This window comes from Balaenoptera acutorostrata, chromosome 3, assembly GCF_949987535.1.
Source record: "Balaenoptera acutorostrata chromosome 3, mBalAcu1.1, whole genome shotgun sequence".
Classification (NCBI taxonomy): domain Eukaryota; kingdom Metazoa; phylum Chordata; class Mammalia; order Artiodactyla; family Balaenopteridae; genus Balaenoptera; species Balaenoptera acutorostrata.
This window is the reverse complement of record NC_080066.1, coordinates 8634662-8649598: the sequence shown is the minus strand read 5'-3', so window position 1 is coordinate 8649598 and position 14937 is coordinate 8634662. Positions and strand designations below refer to the sequence as shown.

General features: G+C 46.1%; 1 protein-coding gene across 8 annotated transcripts in view; it reads right to left on the bottom strand.

Moving 5' to 3' along the window:
* BEND7 (BEN domain containing 7) overlaps positions 1 to 14937 on the bottom strand; it is a 76845-nt gene that overhangs the window by 60884 nt on the left and 1024 nt on the right. For 7 of the 8 annotated variants that reach the window (XM_057542097.1, XM_057542099.1, XM_057542096.1 and 4 more), the window contains exon 2: positions 13059 to 13142. In XM_057542097.1, the coding sequence (XP_057398080.1) occupies positions 13059 to 13142 (84 nt within the window). Of the gene's footprint in view, positions 1 to 13058; positions 13143 to 14826; positions 14851 to 14937 lie in introns of those variants that run through there. The other variant, XM_007189912.3, reaches the window with a different exon arrangement.

The following is a 14937-nucleotide window of genomic DNA, read 5'->3' as shown; positions in this document are numbered from 1 at the left end:
GAATGAAATGGACCTTTTATAGTCATTTGGAAGTAAGTGAAGGATAAACTAGAAACTCCATGATGTCTGAGACCATGATTACTTCCTTCAGCACTGGATAATCGGGGCCTAACTACTTGGCTCAAACTAGACACTCAACCTGTGTGGAACAGATGGAGACTTGGTTATACAAAACGTTATACAGGATGATTCAATTTTCCTTTTTGTAACACACACACGTGTATTTTTTACACACACACTATTGTTAACAGTGGTTATCGGGACTTCCCTGGTGGCGCAGTGGATAATACTCTGCACTCCCAATGCAGGGTTTGATCCCTGGTCAGGGAACTAAATCCCACATGCATGCCGCAACTAAGAGTTCACATGCCACAACTAAGAAGCCCACGTGCCGCAACTAAGGAGCTGGCGAGCCGCAACTAAGGAGCCCGCCTACTGCTGCAACTAACACCTGGTGCAACCAAAAAAAAAAAAAAAAAAACAGTGGTTATTGCTGGAGAGTGTGACTGGGACAGGACTTTTTACTTTATACCTTGTTTTCAACTTTACACGTTAAAACTTTCAAAGTGGTTTTGGAATGAATATGTATTACTTTTTTGTAAGAAAAAAATAATCTGGAAGAATTATGTACAATCTTCTCCCTGTGGGAAGGTAAAGCTGGGTATACGGCAACTGGTAGAGGCAGCTTTGGACATAAAAAAATCTTCTCTAAGTCACCCAGGAAAGATGAAGCTGGGCAGGAAGGGGAAGTAGGTGGCCAGAGACGGCAGCAAGAGAAAGTCAAGGAAGGAGGGCCTGGGTGGGGCATATTTTGCAACCCCTGGGGTATAGGCCTAAGATGACTTTCTTTTGACGCTCATTACAAGCCATGTATTTTTTAAAGGAATTTGGACGTGCTTAGGGGGAAAAGTGTTCAAGTTACCATTTATGGAGCGCTTACTGTGTACCAGGCCCTCTGGCGAGCACGCCGCCTGCACTTAATCCTGATCACAAGCTAAGAGGTTCGGATGTTATGAATACATCTCACCCAGGACAAAACAGAGACTCTGAGTTTAGACATTAGAGACCCGCCACACTCCGAGGTCCATGAGCCTCACTGCTCTATTAAGACGCTCGGGAAACTAACTAGCTGGATGGCAGGAAGGGCTCCATCCACAAAACAGTCCCTCTGCGTAGCATCCAGGAAGCTGTTGTGACCTGCGCTGGGCGCTGTTTCAACTAGTCAGCACCTTCACCCCCTACTTATCTTAATACACACGGTGGAAACAATGAAACCTTTGGACCAAACTATCTTTATGGAGTCCAACTTAGTTGTACTGTTTCAAACTAAAAGAAGAAGGCTCAGGCGTGTCCTATAAATTCAAAACATGGTTCATGTGAGTCCTGTTGGTTCTACAAAAGCCAAATATTTTAGCTTGGAAAAAGCAGAATAAGAATTTTTTTGTGTTCATGGTTCTGTGAAACGTAAAGCAAAAGTCTTCAAAGGCTGACAATACACACAGGAAAAATATAACAAGATTGTAGATCAAGGGCTGCTTCCATTTTCCTAGAGTAGCATAACCAAAATCTTGCCTTCATTCAATATGAGAGACAATGTTCATAATTTACTGTCTGGAAAGAGACAATCCCTTTCAATATAATCTGAAATCTTGACCCTCTGCTCTACTGTACAGAAAACTCAAAAAGAACGCTAGTACAGAAGTACACATCCCCCCTCCTGACTGAGATGTTAATTCACGTATTTACACCGTGGGTCAGTTAAGGATGAACAAGATTAAGGACTGGCGGTATTATATTTCTTCAGGCATTTAAATTTTTTAAAATATTCCAACTTAAATACACATGCTGTCGTACAGTTTCATCTTCAATGTAAATAATGTTAATGATGATGAAAACGGATCACATTCACAGCACCTTTCTCTTCCAAGAATCTCAAGAAACTCTGATGACTTTGGGCCCAAAGGCACCTGGAGGTTGGCAGTGGTCGCCTTCCCTGAGTGAGGCCAAGGGGAAATCTCCAGGGGTGAGGCAACCACAGCTTAAATCAGAGGCTTCCAAACTTTTTTGATTGTGATTCACAGCAAGAAAACCAAAGTTTCACGAATTTATCCTTCCTGCATGCAAGACACTCTGATATTTTCTATTTCTCTTCTTCTTCTTGTTCCTGTTGGTGACAATCTGCTAAATTCACTTCACCACGCACTTACAGGTCACGGTCACTGCCTTAAATGCCAAGTTTCCCTGGGCCCTCTCCGCACACTTCCTGGATCCCCCAGCCTCTCTCTGGTTCCAGTGACCGTCTGTCTGTGGGGGGCCCGATCCCACTTCGGGGCTCCAGGCCCACATATCCAATTGCCCAATGGATGGCTCCACTTGCACATTTCAAGAGCAACCTTAAAATCACATCCAAAAATGTATTTTATGATGACTATCCCCGAGCCTTAATAAATAGCACCAACCCGCTGTCCAAGCCAGAAACCTGGGCCTCATTTCCCATCCCTCGCCTCTCACAGCCAATTAATCACTGAGTCCTGCTTATTATAACTTCTAGATTGCTCTTCAGTCCTTCCACTCGCCTCCCATTACCACCTGATGGGGCTACGGCCAAAAGCCTTCAGCGCTGCTCCCCGCCCAGCCACGTCCATCCTGAAGCCAGGGTGATCTTTCAGAAATGCAAACCACATCACGTGGCCTGCCTCGGTGGGATGCCGGCCACCTGGGGATGGAGGCCAGCGCTTGTGCTGGGGGCTCCTCCAGCCTTGGCTCCTGCCACGTCTCCCCTTGTTCTAGATGGCGGCTCCGGGGTCTGACACACAGTAGAATCACCTGGACAACTGTGACAAAATACCAGCGCCCAGGCCTCACTTCAGGACAATTAAATCCGAACGCCATTAGCGACTGTCCTGGATGGCCAGAGGGCTCTCTGCATCCGCTCTAAGGAAGGTCTTCGGCTCTTGGGGGCCTGTCGTTTCCTGACCGGCTCACAGCCTCGGCCCCACCCCCATACTTACTCTTCAGGTCTTTCTCTGCTTCAATGTCCTCTTCTCAAGGGTCACATCCCTTAACTCCCCAGGTGAGGTCCCCTGGTTCTGTGTTCCCGTCACACCCCAGTGGGCTGTCAAATCTCCTAGCCTGGCACCAGGGGCTGCTCAATAAAGACCTACCAATGCATACAGGAATGGGTAAATTCTAGTATCAGCTATGCTGGGACGCTACTGTTGAGGAGAGCTGGGGAAAAAAAAAAAACCCAAACACTACTGATGTACAAGGCGTAAACCAACACCTGTGGCATCTGTGACGGAAGTTCCCCCGGTTTCCGTGGGGCGTGGGGTTTGCAAGATGAGGCCACTTGGTGCCTAGAGGCAATCGTGTCTTTTATGAAAGCTCTCCCAAGGGAACGCGTCTCATCCTCAGCGCCTTCCTAGTTTATCGAAGACGACAGACAGGGCACCGTTTCCCCCATTTCACAAAGGATAAGACTGAGTGACCCAAAATGACCAAAGGGAGCCAGAGGAAGACGGATTAGGTCTGGGCCCCTCGTGGCTGCGCTGCTCCCTCTTTCAGGGCGGAGTTAAGCAGTTCACAGGCACGGCTAGAGCTCCCACTCCTGCAGCAAACGCTGCGCCGCCATATTCCACACGATGCTTATTAGGGCACCCGTTAAAGCCTTGCTGGTAACCGAAAAAATTATATAGGTGCGAGGAGAATGAGTTAATGTTCACAGAAGAACCTTTACTTTTGCACCTCCTGACTTCTTCCTTTCAAGGTGTGCCTTAACCTTGCGTTTCTGTGGGGTTCTCTACACTTTATGTGTGGGTGTGAAGTCACGTTTGAGATATAATTCCTTTAGCCATACAAGCAACTTCGTAGGCTATTATGTTGCATCAACTTTTTCTGTAAAAATAAATCGTTCAGGATATTATTCCTGGAACAGAATAAATTCTTGGAATTACTGAGTAACTTATGTACCATACCACTGTTCCAAGAACACATTACTTATTTTATCATGACAAAGTCAAGTTATTAATCTTCTGGCTTTCATTTCAACAATGAGAAATTCTGTGAGATGCACAGCAGACACCTGCATTACATTTCAGTTCAACTTTATATCATCCATAAACATCTCTGTTTTGGACACGTCGTCCGAACAAATGCTCACAGAATACTGTATGTAGCATTCAATTTTATGAAACTATAAAAGTTCCTTGCTGTTAATTACAGAGACAAACGTCTCATCACACATTTGGTTACCAGATAGCATAATTAGTTTTCTCCATTAACCTTTCAGATATAAAATTTGATTTCCAAGTTAAAAAAAAAAAACAACATTGTAAAACCCTTGGAATTCAAATAACACCGTATATATTTGTACATGCTGGGAAAAAAATGCAATACTAAGAAAACAATTTTATGGATTCTTATTTACAAGGATACTGATTGTCTGGAATCTCGAAAGAAAATCTGTCTAAACTTCTTACTGGTTTTAAAATATATGATCAGATATGCAGGCAATAAGCTGTCCTTTGTGCGGAAAGGAGGCACAGTAACCTGACCTTGAACGGAACGTGCCCTTTGATCTCTCTCTTCTCGGGATGGTGATACAGCTGAATTGGTCCATCACAGCCTCTGTCATCTGTTATCCCCCTTCATACGGGCATCTGAGAGGGAACGGCGAGGGAAGGGCATGCAGTCTATGGCAATGCACTAGTTTTTCTCCACTCAAAGCTAAAGGACCCCACAGCCCTGGCCTGCTAAGGACCACGCTCTGGCTCACGTGTGCTGGGGGCAGTTCTGATCATCGCAATGACTGGGGGGGACGCTCCCGACCTTCATGTGTATTTATACTGCCAACATTCAGAGGGTGAGATCTAGACCTCCTTCCACGCACAGGACAGCCCTGCCCAAGAAAACCGTCTCGGCTCAACAAACTGTCCCACTCGGATCAGCTGATAACTGGCGGCAAACTACATTTTAACGTGTCTTAACATGGTCCTCATTCATTTATCCAAAATGAGCTATCGAGAGTCTACTTGGTGCCAGGTATTGTGCGCTGGGAACACAGGAAGCTCTAAGTCTTGCCCTGCAGGAATTCAAGCTGAGACTCAAGCGGTCAACAGAGGATCTCACGGGCAAGGCAGTTAGTAGAGGTGATTGTAGGCAGGGACCAGCAGAGCAGATGCCAAGCCCACGGTATTGCAACATTCCAGGGGCACCTTCACACCGTGCAGCTTAAGCCTGCGAGGCCCTGGGCGCGGGGGCGGGGATACACACAAGGACGTCCTATTCCCAAGTTAAACTTTAAAAGGGGGCCTGGGGACTTCCCTGGCGGTCCAGTGGTTAAGACCCCTCGCTTCCACTGCAGGGGGCGCAGGTTCGATCCCTGGTCCGGGAACTAAGATCCCGCAAGTCGTGTGGCTCGGCCAAAAATAAAGAAATAAATAAAAGGGGGGCCTGCTATTAACCTCGTAAGAAAGGGAAAAAAATGTGTAATGAAAAGTAACTGTTCCATTGTCAGTGTTGGTGTATGTTACTCCTGCCATGTGAGGTCCAGGTAGCTACTGAGGAGGATGTGTAGATTTTCACCTCGTGCAGCCAGGATGGGAGTTGGGAGGTAAAAGAGGTGAATGATAAAGCTTCAAGATGGCTGATCTCGCTGCTTTATTTTTAATTTGAAATCGGGCTCCTGGCACATTCGCCAAGCATCCTTGGATGTTTGTGATATGACCAGTGTGGTGCTGGGCGGTGGGGACACAGAGATGACCATGAGAGAGTTTCCAACCCAGGGGGGCGAGACAGAAGTAAACTGGTAGTGCCTTCACTTTGGTAGAGATGCTGTGAAAGGAGAGGGGAGGGGGAAATCAGAGAAGACTGCCTGGAGGAAGTCAGCTTGGAGGCTTTAGGGATGAGAGAGCCAAGCAAAGCAGAGGGAGCATGGTGCAGGTGCGGGGTTGCCAGCAGAGGGGGTGGTCCGTGCAGCCACCGAGGCGAAGAGGTAAAGAGGGGAAGTGAGGCCGCTGCAGGAATGGGAAGTGGTTTGGTGGGAAGGGCAGTGTCAGGAATAAGCTTGAGGCAGGCAGGTGGCAGTTCATGCAGCGTCTTATCTCATCTGGGTCCTAATCTGAAAGCCACAGACAACCGGAGGTTCAGGCAAGGGGGCGATTCTCCAGGGGCCCTCCATGTGTCCCCTGCCTCAGTCACCATAGGTCCTGGCGTGCATCCTGCTACTGCGCTAACATTCCTTCCCAGGTAGTGTTCTCTCCAATAATCTATTACTTTCAAGAATAACAGACTTGTTGCATAAACGTCCTAGATCTATTTTCAACTTTGAGATGCAAAACACACTGTTCCGGAGTCTTTCTTTCATCTTATGGATGGCCGTGCTCTTTTCCTCCAAAAGGAAACATCCATATTCCCATGGGAACCAGGGAGGCTAAATTGTTAAGACATCTTCTTAGATTCTGTCCCTCATGAAGATTTCTTTGTGTTAGTGATACGGTCGTGATCGTTACTAGAAAAGCCAACTCTCACAACCCATCACACGTTTCACGTATACGGCGGTTGCTGAACCACACCGAGCTCTTATGAGAAACAGAAAGACAGGTGAGTGCAGTTGTGCGATGGGGTCGGGGCAGGGTTCCCAAACGGGCCATTCACCAAGGTCTGCTGCTGCTTACTGCATGGATTTTCTTAAATCCAGGTAGGAAAACTTGCTGCAGGTGGAGCCCGAGAGCCAGACAATCAGTTCTAAACACGGGCTTACAAACAGGACAAGACAGTCTTCAGCCCCCTTATGAAGGTGTGCCAAGATCACAGCGGAGTACGGAGCCAGCGGAACATATGTTATTTTTCAGTTTGGGTTTGCAACATGCCGCTGCTTTCATATGCGAGCTCCTCTCCTTTTTGGTCTTTTCTAGATTTGAAAAAAAAATTATATTTCGAGTTGTCTCTCACCCATCAACATCAGAAATCCCCAATTTCTACGCTAGTTTAGTACATGACCAAAGCTTCTTCGGTTAAATGAGGCATATCTTTGGCTCACTAACTGTCTCTAAAGTCTCAAGACGGTAGTATATTTTAAAGCAAATCTTCAGAGTCCTACGCAACCGTATCCAGTATACTCATGCAATGAGATAACGCAGATTTGAGTACCGATAATTTGGGTACCGACTGTGATCAAACAAAATGCTGTGCTAAGTGGTCTAAAGGACTCAAGACAGAATCCAGGTGCCACTTGCTCTGTGATCCTCCAATGTACATGAGGAGAGATGGGGCAAAAACGACCACAGTTCAACGTGGGAAGTGTTTGGGGTGACCTGGAGCACAGCAAAGGCACGTACAAAAATGAGGAACTACTAGGCAGTCCATGGTAAGTGCCATAGGAGAGCGGTGTTCCTATTTACTGCTGAGGTGTCCAAGAAGAAAGCATAACCTCTAAGTCAGAGAAGGGAGAAGGGGATAAAAATAAGAATACAGCATTTTCTACTTTGAAAATGTGTTTCACCGTATAGGACGTCCTGCATGCTGTCGGGGCATCTGATGAGGGACTCAGGACCACCACCAGTATTGCACTATGGAAGATAAAGGAAACCCTCAAGAGTCTTGTCCGAGGTGTGCTGAACTGTTAACCTGAGATTCAAGCTGGGGTTTTCCGACCTTGGTGGATGTTAAACAAACCTTAGTTCCTTTCTTCCTAAATGGGTCCCGGGCTTCCCCGCGCCCAAGCCTTTGGCCGCCCCCTTTCCTTCTACCTGTGGTGGGGCCCCCTTTCTCACCTGGAGGTCCTACTTTGTTGGGGGGGGGCAATTGGGTTCCAGGGAGGTAAATTACATCAAAGTCGAAGATGGTGATGCAGATTAGGGGCAGACTGTGGATACTCAGGACTCAGTTAAGGGATTTCACCTTGGCCCTAGAATCCATGAGAAGGCAGTTAAGCCTCTGAGCAGGGGAGAGAATAATGAATTACATACTAAGATCAGCTCGTGTGGGCAGAAGGGGACGGGGAGGACAGGCCGCTCTGGCTTAAGGAAAAGAGGACAGAACTAGATGTCAAAGCACCCGATTTAAAGCGGGGCCAGCTACTAATTCCTGTGTGACCTCGGGCAAGTCACTGTCATCTCTGAGCTCAGCTTCCCATTTGTCTAAGGGACATAACACCTACCTCATGGTGTGGTTATGATATTAACTCAGTGATTAATGGAAGTATGAGACAGGCCTAGCAGCAAAAGCTCCAGAACTTCAGGCAGTAAAGTAAGTGCTCTCCAAGGACAACTAAGTCTGCACCCACAGCTACAGAAGCACATGTACTTATGTGCACTTATATTGAAAGAAGCCATCAGTGTTTAGGTCTCCTCAAGAGGCTCTCAGATTTGACTTTGCTTGCTCTTGTTTTTGAAGCCATTTTTGGACCCACGGTAGAACCAGATATACTTTCAGTGCCGCAGGAATTCTCGGAAACCATCTGGACAAGAGGCTTTTACACAGTGATGAGGGCACCCTGACAGTTCTGCAGAGGCCGGCAGAGGAGGGTGGGACATGGGACACGGTGCTCTGGGCTTCTTCTGCCTGCTCCTGGCTGCCCCACTCTTCTTCCACTTCTGTACATATTGGGGTCCCAGCTAGGAGTTCATTTGAACGAGCCTTTCCCGTGGTTAAGGGCACGGTTTTGGAGACAGACAGACCCTGGTTTGTATCCTGGTTCTGTCACTGAGTTACTTTGTGAAATCCTCAAATTCCTCGCCTGTGAAGTGGAAATAATAATATCTTTTATGGGACAAATAATAGGATAACAAAGTTCTTAGCATGGGGACTCCCGGGGAGCTCCAGTAGTTAGGACTCGGTGCTTTCACTGCCACCGTGGCCCCGGGTTCAATCCCTGACCAGGGAACTAAGATCCCGCAAGCCGTGCGGTGCGGCCAAAAAAACCCAAAGAACAAAAAACAAAGTTCTTAGCATGGTACCTGACACACAGCAAACTCGATGAATGACACCTACTCTTGTTGGCTGCATTTCTAACCCGAAGAGAATTTCGAGACTCTGGGGACCCTGGTAGAGGCCGCTGTCATCAAGAAAGCCATTGAAAAGAGATTCAAAATATCGGAGATCTAGACCCTGCTCACTTGGCTTGGCTACTGCACCCTGAGCTTCATCTCCTGAAAGTTGTGTCACAGACTGAATGTTAAAAAGAACAACTAGACCAGGGCCTGACACATAATTGGAGTGCAATAAATATCTGAATGAGTAAATGGACCAGACACCTGAAAAAGAGACATGTTTCATATTTATCTATTGTGATAGTAAATCTGGAAAAAATCCAACTATAAAAAGAGATTTTATGAAATGTTTGCATTATAGTTATGAATAGTAAGTTCATTGTCTCATTAAAATACTTCCTAAACGTGCCTTGCTGCCAGCTGAGGTCTCTCCGATGATCCTTGGGATTTGCCCGGCTCAACCAGGCGGAGGCAAAGGATCTTTGGACAGGAGACCTGGGTTTACTCCAGGTTCTGCTGCTTATGAGCAAGTCACTCAACTCTGAGCTTCAGTTTCTTCCTCTGGGGAATGGGAACAACACCGCCCAGCCTACCGCACGGGCCCCTCCCACCTGGAACCTTCTCCAGCTCCCCTCTGCCGAGACTCACACCACCCCTCCCACCTGGAACCTTCTCCAGCTCCCCTCTGCCGAGACTCACACCACCCCTCCCACCTGGAACCTTCTCCAGCTCCCCTCTGCCGAGACTCACACCACCCCTCCCACCTGGAACCTTCTCCAGCTCCCCTCTGCCGACCCAAGTCCTCCCCTAGTTCAAGATCTCCCCCTTCCAGAGCTTTCCACCCGACCCTGAATGCGATCCTTCCCTTCCAGCTCTGCTTTTGCGCATTGCCCGGAAGGTTCACATTTGTGATTTATCACGCACACGCGCTGTGCGTGCTATGGGGTGTTTCCAGCTCAGGTGGACCTGCGTGGGGTCCCGGCTATGGCGCTTGTCCCCTGGGAGACCTGTGGCAGCCCACCTGACACCTCTAAGTCTCATCTACAAAAACACGGATGGTGATAACCCTCACAGATTTGCTCTGAGGAGTAAATGAGATCCTTCACGTCAAGTACGCGACTCGACGCTGGGCACAGAGCAAGCACTCAGACAACCGCAGCTGTTACGGCGGACTGAATTTTGCTCCTTCACTGTGCCCTGAATTTGTCCTGTCACCCCAACTGGATTTTAATCCTTGAGGGCAGGGTCCCTGTCCTATCCACTTCTTTGGTTTCCCCTGACCCCACTGCCACTCTAGAAAAGTGCTGAGTTCGTCATATATTCTCAAAAAAACACCTGTTGAATGGATCAAAACGAATTAAGTTGTTTTTCTCCAAAAGAGTGACCCAATCTTCATAGTGGCCCATCACGGCCAACTTGACAAAGCCAACGTCCACAGGGTAAAGTAACCTCTTCGGATCCTGTTATCAAGTTAAAAATGTGGGAGGAACGCCCAGAGCGCTCAGCCAAGCCATTCACACCATTGAGCTATCCTACCTCGCTGGATGTGCTGCATGAATCAACAGCCTGAAAATATTCCGAGGAAATTGATTTGAGGTGGGAACCTCTGCCAGATTCTGGAGCGTTCTCTTTCCCTGAGACATGAAGTGTAATCTTATAGGCACAGATAGTATCAAAGATGACACATATGTACGTCTGAACACAGAAGATCCCATACACCATCCCGAGGGCCATGTGTGAGGAATGCGTTATAGGTGAAACAGTTCTGCTATTTTGCTAACAAACTCCCTTGGATGTCACAGACCTCACGCAGAATTCTGCGCCATGATGAGTAATACTATCGGTAGACTCAAGCCATTTACAAAACAAACGTGATTTACATTTGTGAATAAGAGCTATTAGCTAAGTAAAAGTCCACTTTATTACACTGTCAACAACAGAATTCTGATTCTCATATGCTATCAGTAACTATTCTCAATTACTCTCGAAATCAGGTTTGCGTCATCATTTGCGCTTCCACTTTTTTTTTTTTTTTTCCAAACTGACCTGAAGATCACAAAAGAGAAATGTTCTTTGGGAACCATATCACACTTTTCCCAGAATAAGCATAAGACTGAGAATAACCCAGGCATTTTCATGCTGGTCCATCTTTTGTCTCTTGATGTCAAAAGGCCTCCCTGACCAACAACTGAGAAACTTATCCCAAGCCTGGCCTTTCACTGATGGTCTCTTATCTCCCTGGACTCGAGCTAGGAAAAACGAAGCCAGGCCTGCCCCGTGGAGAGTTTACCTTTTACCAAATTCCGAGCGCTGGCATCTTCCTGCCCTGCATCCTTCACTCTCTCGTACCCAGAATCCACCTACTGTGTAGCGCCCTCACCATTTTCCAAGTAGGGAGCAGAAAGGGGGGAAAAGCCTGCTTTGTTGGAGATGAACGAAACCAAGGATGTGATGTTCTTTTTTATGATAAATGTACGTTTTTCTACTAATAGGCAAGTTCTTCATTTCAAATGGTCAGATCGAGTGGTGCTTTGATATATAGAATTCCAACTGATCGAGTTTAGGGAACTGAAAATACAGGATTCTGAGTAAGTTGAAGGAACTGAAGAGAGTACAAGCCAGGAATATCCTCCTGCTGGGTCTTAGCGTTTCGCTTGACTGTGACCGTTTTGGGTTCTAGACCTCTGAACAGTAAACAGGTGCCAAGAACAGTGCTGGCCTCAGTCATGCTCTCTGCCTGGATGGAAAGATTCACGTGCCTTTGGTGCTCACTTGTGGAAGAAATACCATTATTTTCCTCCCCTTTTACCTCTACTCATTATCTGTTTGACTTCTCAGTCCTTTGCAACCCACCCTTGCTCTTCCTCAAAGCAAAAGAGTGAGAATGCCCCACTGCCTGGCTTCCTCGTTGTTTTAATTGGCAGTACATTGGGTCCGAGCACACATCCTGCTTCCTTAAGACCTATCAACTCTCCCCAGAGATACGGCCATTCTGGCCCTTGCTTTCAATGGCTCTTGCTAGGACCGTCTCCCGTGTTGTTTCCTCGTGTGCGGCACCCGGCTCTCACCCTGCCCCTGGGGCTCGAGGAGGTATTGGGGATGGGTAAGGTGAAGGCCAAGCGCCATGATGTACCCTCCACTCCAACCTCACGGGTACTTCATTCTTCGTGGCAGAATCCTAAATCGTTTAATTTTTGGCTCATGGTCTGCAAATAACAAACTGCACGGGCAAGGCCCCTCAGGTACAGTATGTGCACCAAAAACCACACTTGGAAAGAGGGGCATCATCTTGGGGGACCTACTCATCCATCACGCAGCTACTCTTGTCAGATGGCCTCCAAGATGCTGCTTTGCTCTGCTTGGCCCTGGGGTGAGCTGGGAAGGAGGGTGGGGAGAGCAAAGCCTGGCTCTTCTCTCTGACCACCGATGCTGGTGTGAAATGAACACAAAGCCAGACAGATGAGGAGTAGCTCCGTGATCGCTAGTCCTATCAAGAGGTGGTTCAGCGGACAATCACACTTTTCTTTTCCTTCCGCTTTTTGGCTGGAGAGTTAATTTAATTTTGTCATGGCAGGATTAGCAACCAGGCCACAGAGGTGAAGGGACATTATCATCAGACAGCATATTAATCCTCTATCCCACCCAAGGCAGAGGCAAAACCAAACAAATAGCAGCTTCTTGGAAATTGAATTTCTGTTACCCAGATGTCAAAGATGTAATACCCCAATTACACAAACTATTGCCAGTGAAGCATGCCAGTGAATACGCAATGTAAATGGGGTGAACGCAGAGCCACAAAACTGCACGGTCAGCATCTGGCTCTGGGTGTGAGTGATAATTAGCACTGTGTGTAGACACTAATAAACATTTATGTCTGAAATTACAACTTTTAGCAATGTTAATAGGGGATATATTGGCAATCTGTAAAATAAAAGGTCTTGAAAAGAATGTCATACATTAAGCAATGGCAGACATTTCCCATTGTGGCACAATCTTTTTTTTTTCCTTCTCTCTAATTGCAAATGGCCATGCTGTTTTGCTGAGAAATTAATTGATATAAGAACCTACCTAAAAAAGTGGGTTGTGTCTCTTTGGCCTCCCCATTAACATCGGTGCTGAATTCTGAGATCTTATAGACCTCATGGTGATAATCTGGGGTGAGAAGACAACAAAAAATTAGAATTCTAATGACCTACAAGATATGAATAAGCAAGAAAGGCTAGCATCTCATTATACATAGTAGGTATAAGCTATACTTTAATTTATAAATATAATTTTCGAGAACTCGGTTAATCACAGAATTTGTAGTCACTGGTCATCCCTACAACTTTGCTTACTCTAGAGAAGTACACAGACTTGAAATTATTACTTTGACTTTAGAAAACAGCTCTGCTTGATCACACAGTTTTCACAGGAAATTTGGCCCACAGATGCCAATTACATACGAGGCTTCTTTTCTTCCAAATGACAAGTATGTTTACAAGGAATAGAAAGAACCTTGCCCAATCATAGGCCAGGGGAAGATGCCAAATTTATCTCTACAACGCATTTTCATGAGTAGATGAATAGTATGCTTTAGAGTTACCTGGTACTCTCAGTTTACCCAGAAAAACCCCAGCCTTTGAGCAGCTTACAGGCAAGCACACATGAAAAATACTGATTTGTTATTTCAAGTATAGTATAATTTGGATAAGAAAGTGAGTCTTGCATTCAGCTACTGCACTTTAATATGCAACCGTTTATGTTCTAAAAATGCACCTGCAGAGCAGAGAGAAAAATCAGACCCATAATTTTATTTAAAAAAGGAAAAAAACAAACTTGCTATGTCAGTCAAACTTTAAGACACAGTATTTTACAAGCTTCTCTATAGAGGCTACTGTGCTTTGGCAGTTGTCTGTTTCTAAAAAGTAGGATCGCTTAGGTAAGAAACTAGACTAAGTCCCTTGTTAACAGCGATTCCCTTTTTGGGGCCTTAGACCTCCCAGGACAAGGTCTACAAAACTCCTCTCACTTTTAAGATAAAGTAGTAGGTTCCCTGAGGTCATAAATAAGAAAGCAGCCTACATTCCAGAATGAATCAGATAGACCAACAGGCCAGTCAAATATGGAGGGACTTTTAAAGTACAAATGACTGAGCAATCAACACTGCTGGGGGAAAAAAATGTACGTAGAGACAAGGAAAAGCCAAATATTTTGAATACGTAAAACTACTTCAGGCTTTTTTCATTAAACAGTATCCAAGCTCAATCGGAGGAAACAGGAGTAGATCTCCAAAATGTCTATAATCAAACCATTTTCAGAGTAACCCAAAGCAGGCTTTACTGAATCTGCATCATAGTTAGCTCAGCTTAGCTGGAAATTGCAATCGCCCTCGAATTTTCATCAGCTTACATGGGACTTCTCCAGGTTGTTAACACAATCGCCTTGCTCTCTGCTCTGATGCCCATGCTAGATAAAACAACAGAGGACCAAAGTGGACAGGTTCTCTGGTTTGGTTGTGACTTCAAGCTGATTCAAAGGCGATACTTAAACAGGATCATTCTAAACTCAATATTGGGACTTGTGACATGATGGGGAGAAAAAAGTCACCTGCCTCTAATTTAAGGTGACACGATGCATTTTGATAGACACATTTTTACGTCTGCCCTTAAGTTCTCATCGTTTTTCGAAGTCACATCAGGAAAAACAGAGACTCTTAACAAGTCACTGACCACAGGCAGGACTATTCAACTTTCCCCTCGCCTGATGAAACAAACCCAAGCCCAGAGACTGCGGTGTACACCTGTTAAATCGTCAAGGGTCGGCTGGATTTTTTTTTTTTTTTAATGATACTTACCTGACGGATAAGTGATCTATTCGAAAACACCTTTCCAGGCCAAATAACGTACCCAGAAAAGATGCTGAATGTCAACAATTCTTATTTGGGCTTGGACACCTAACGAGCGTC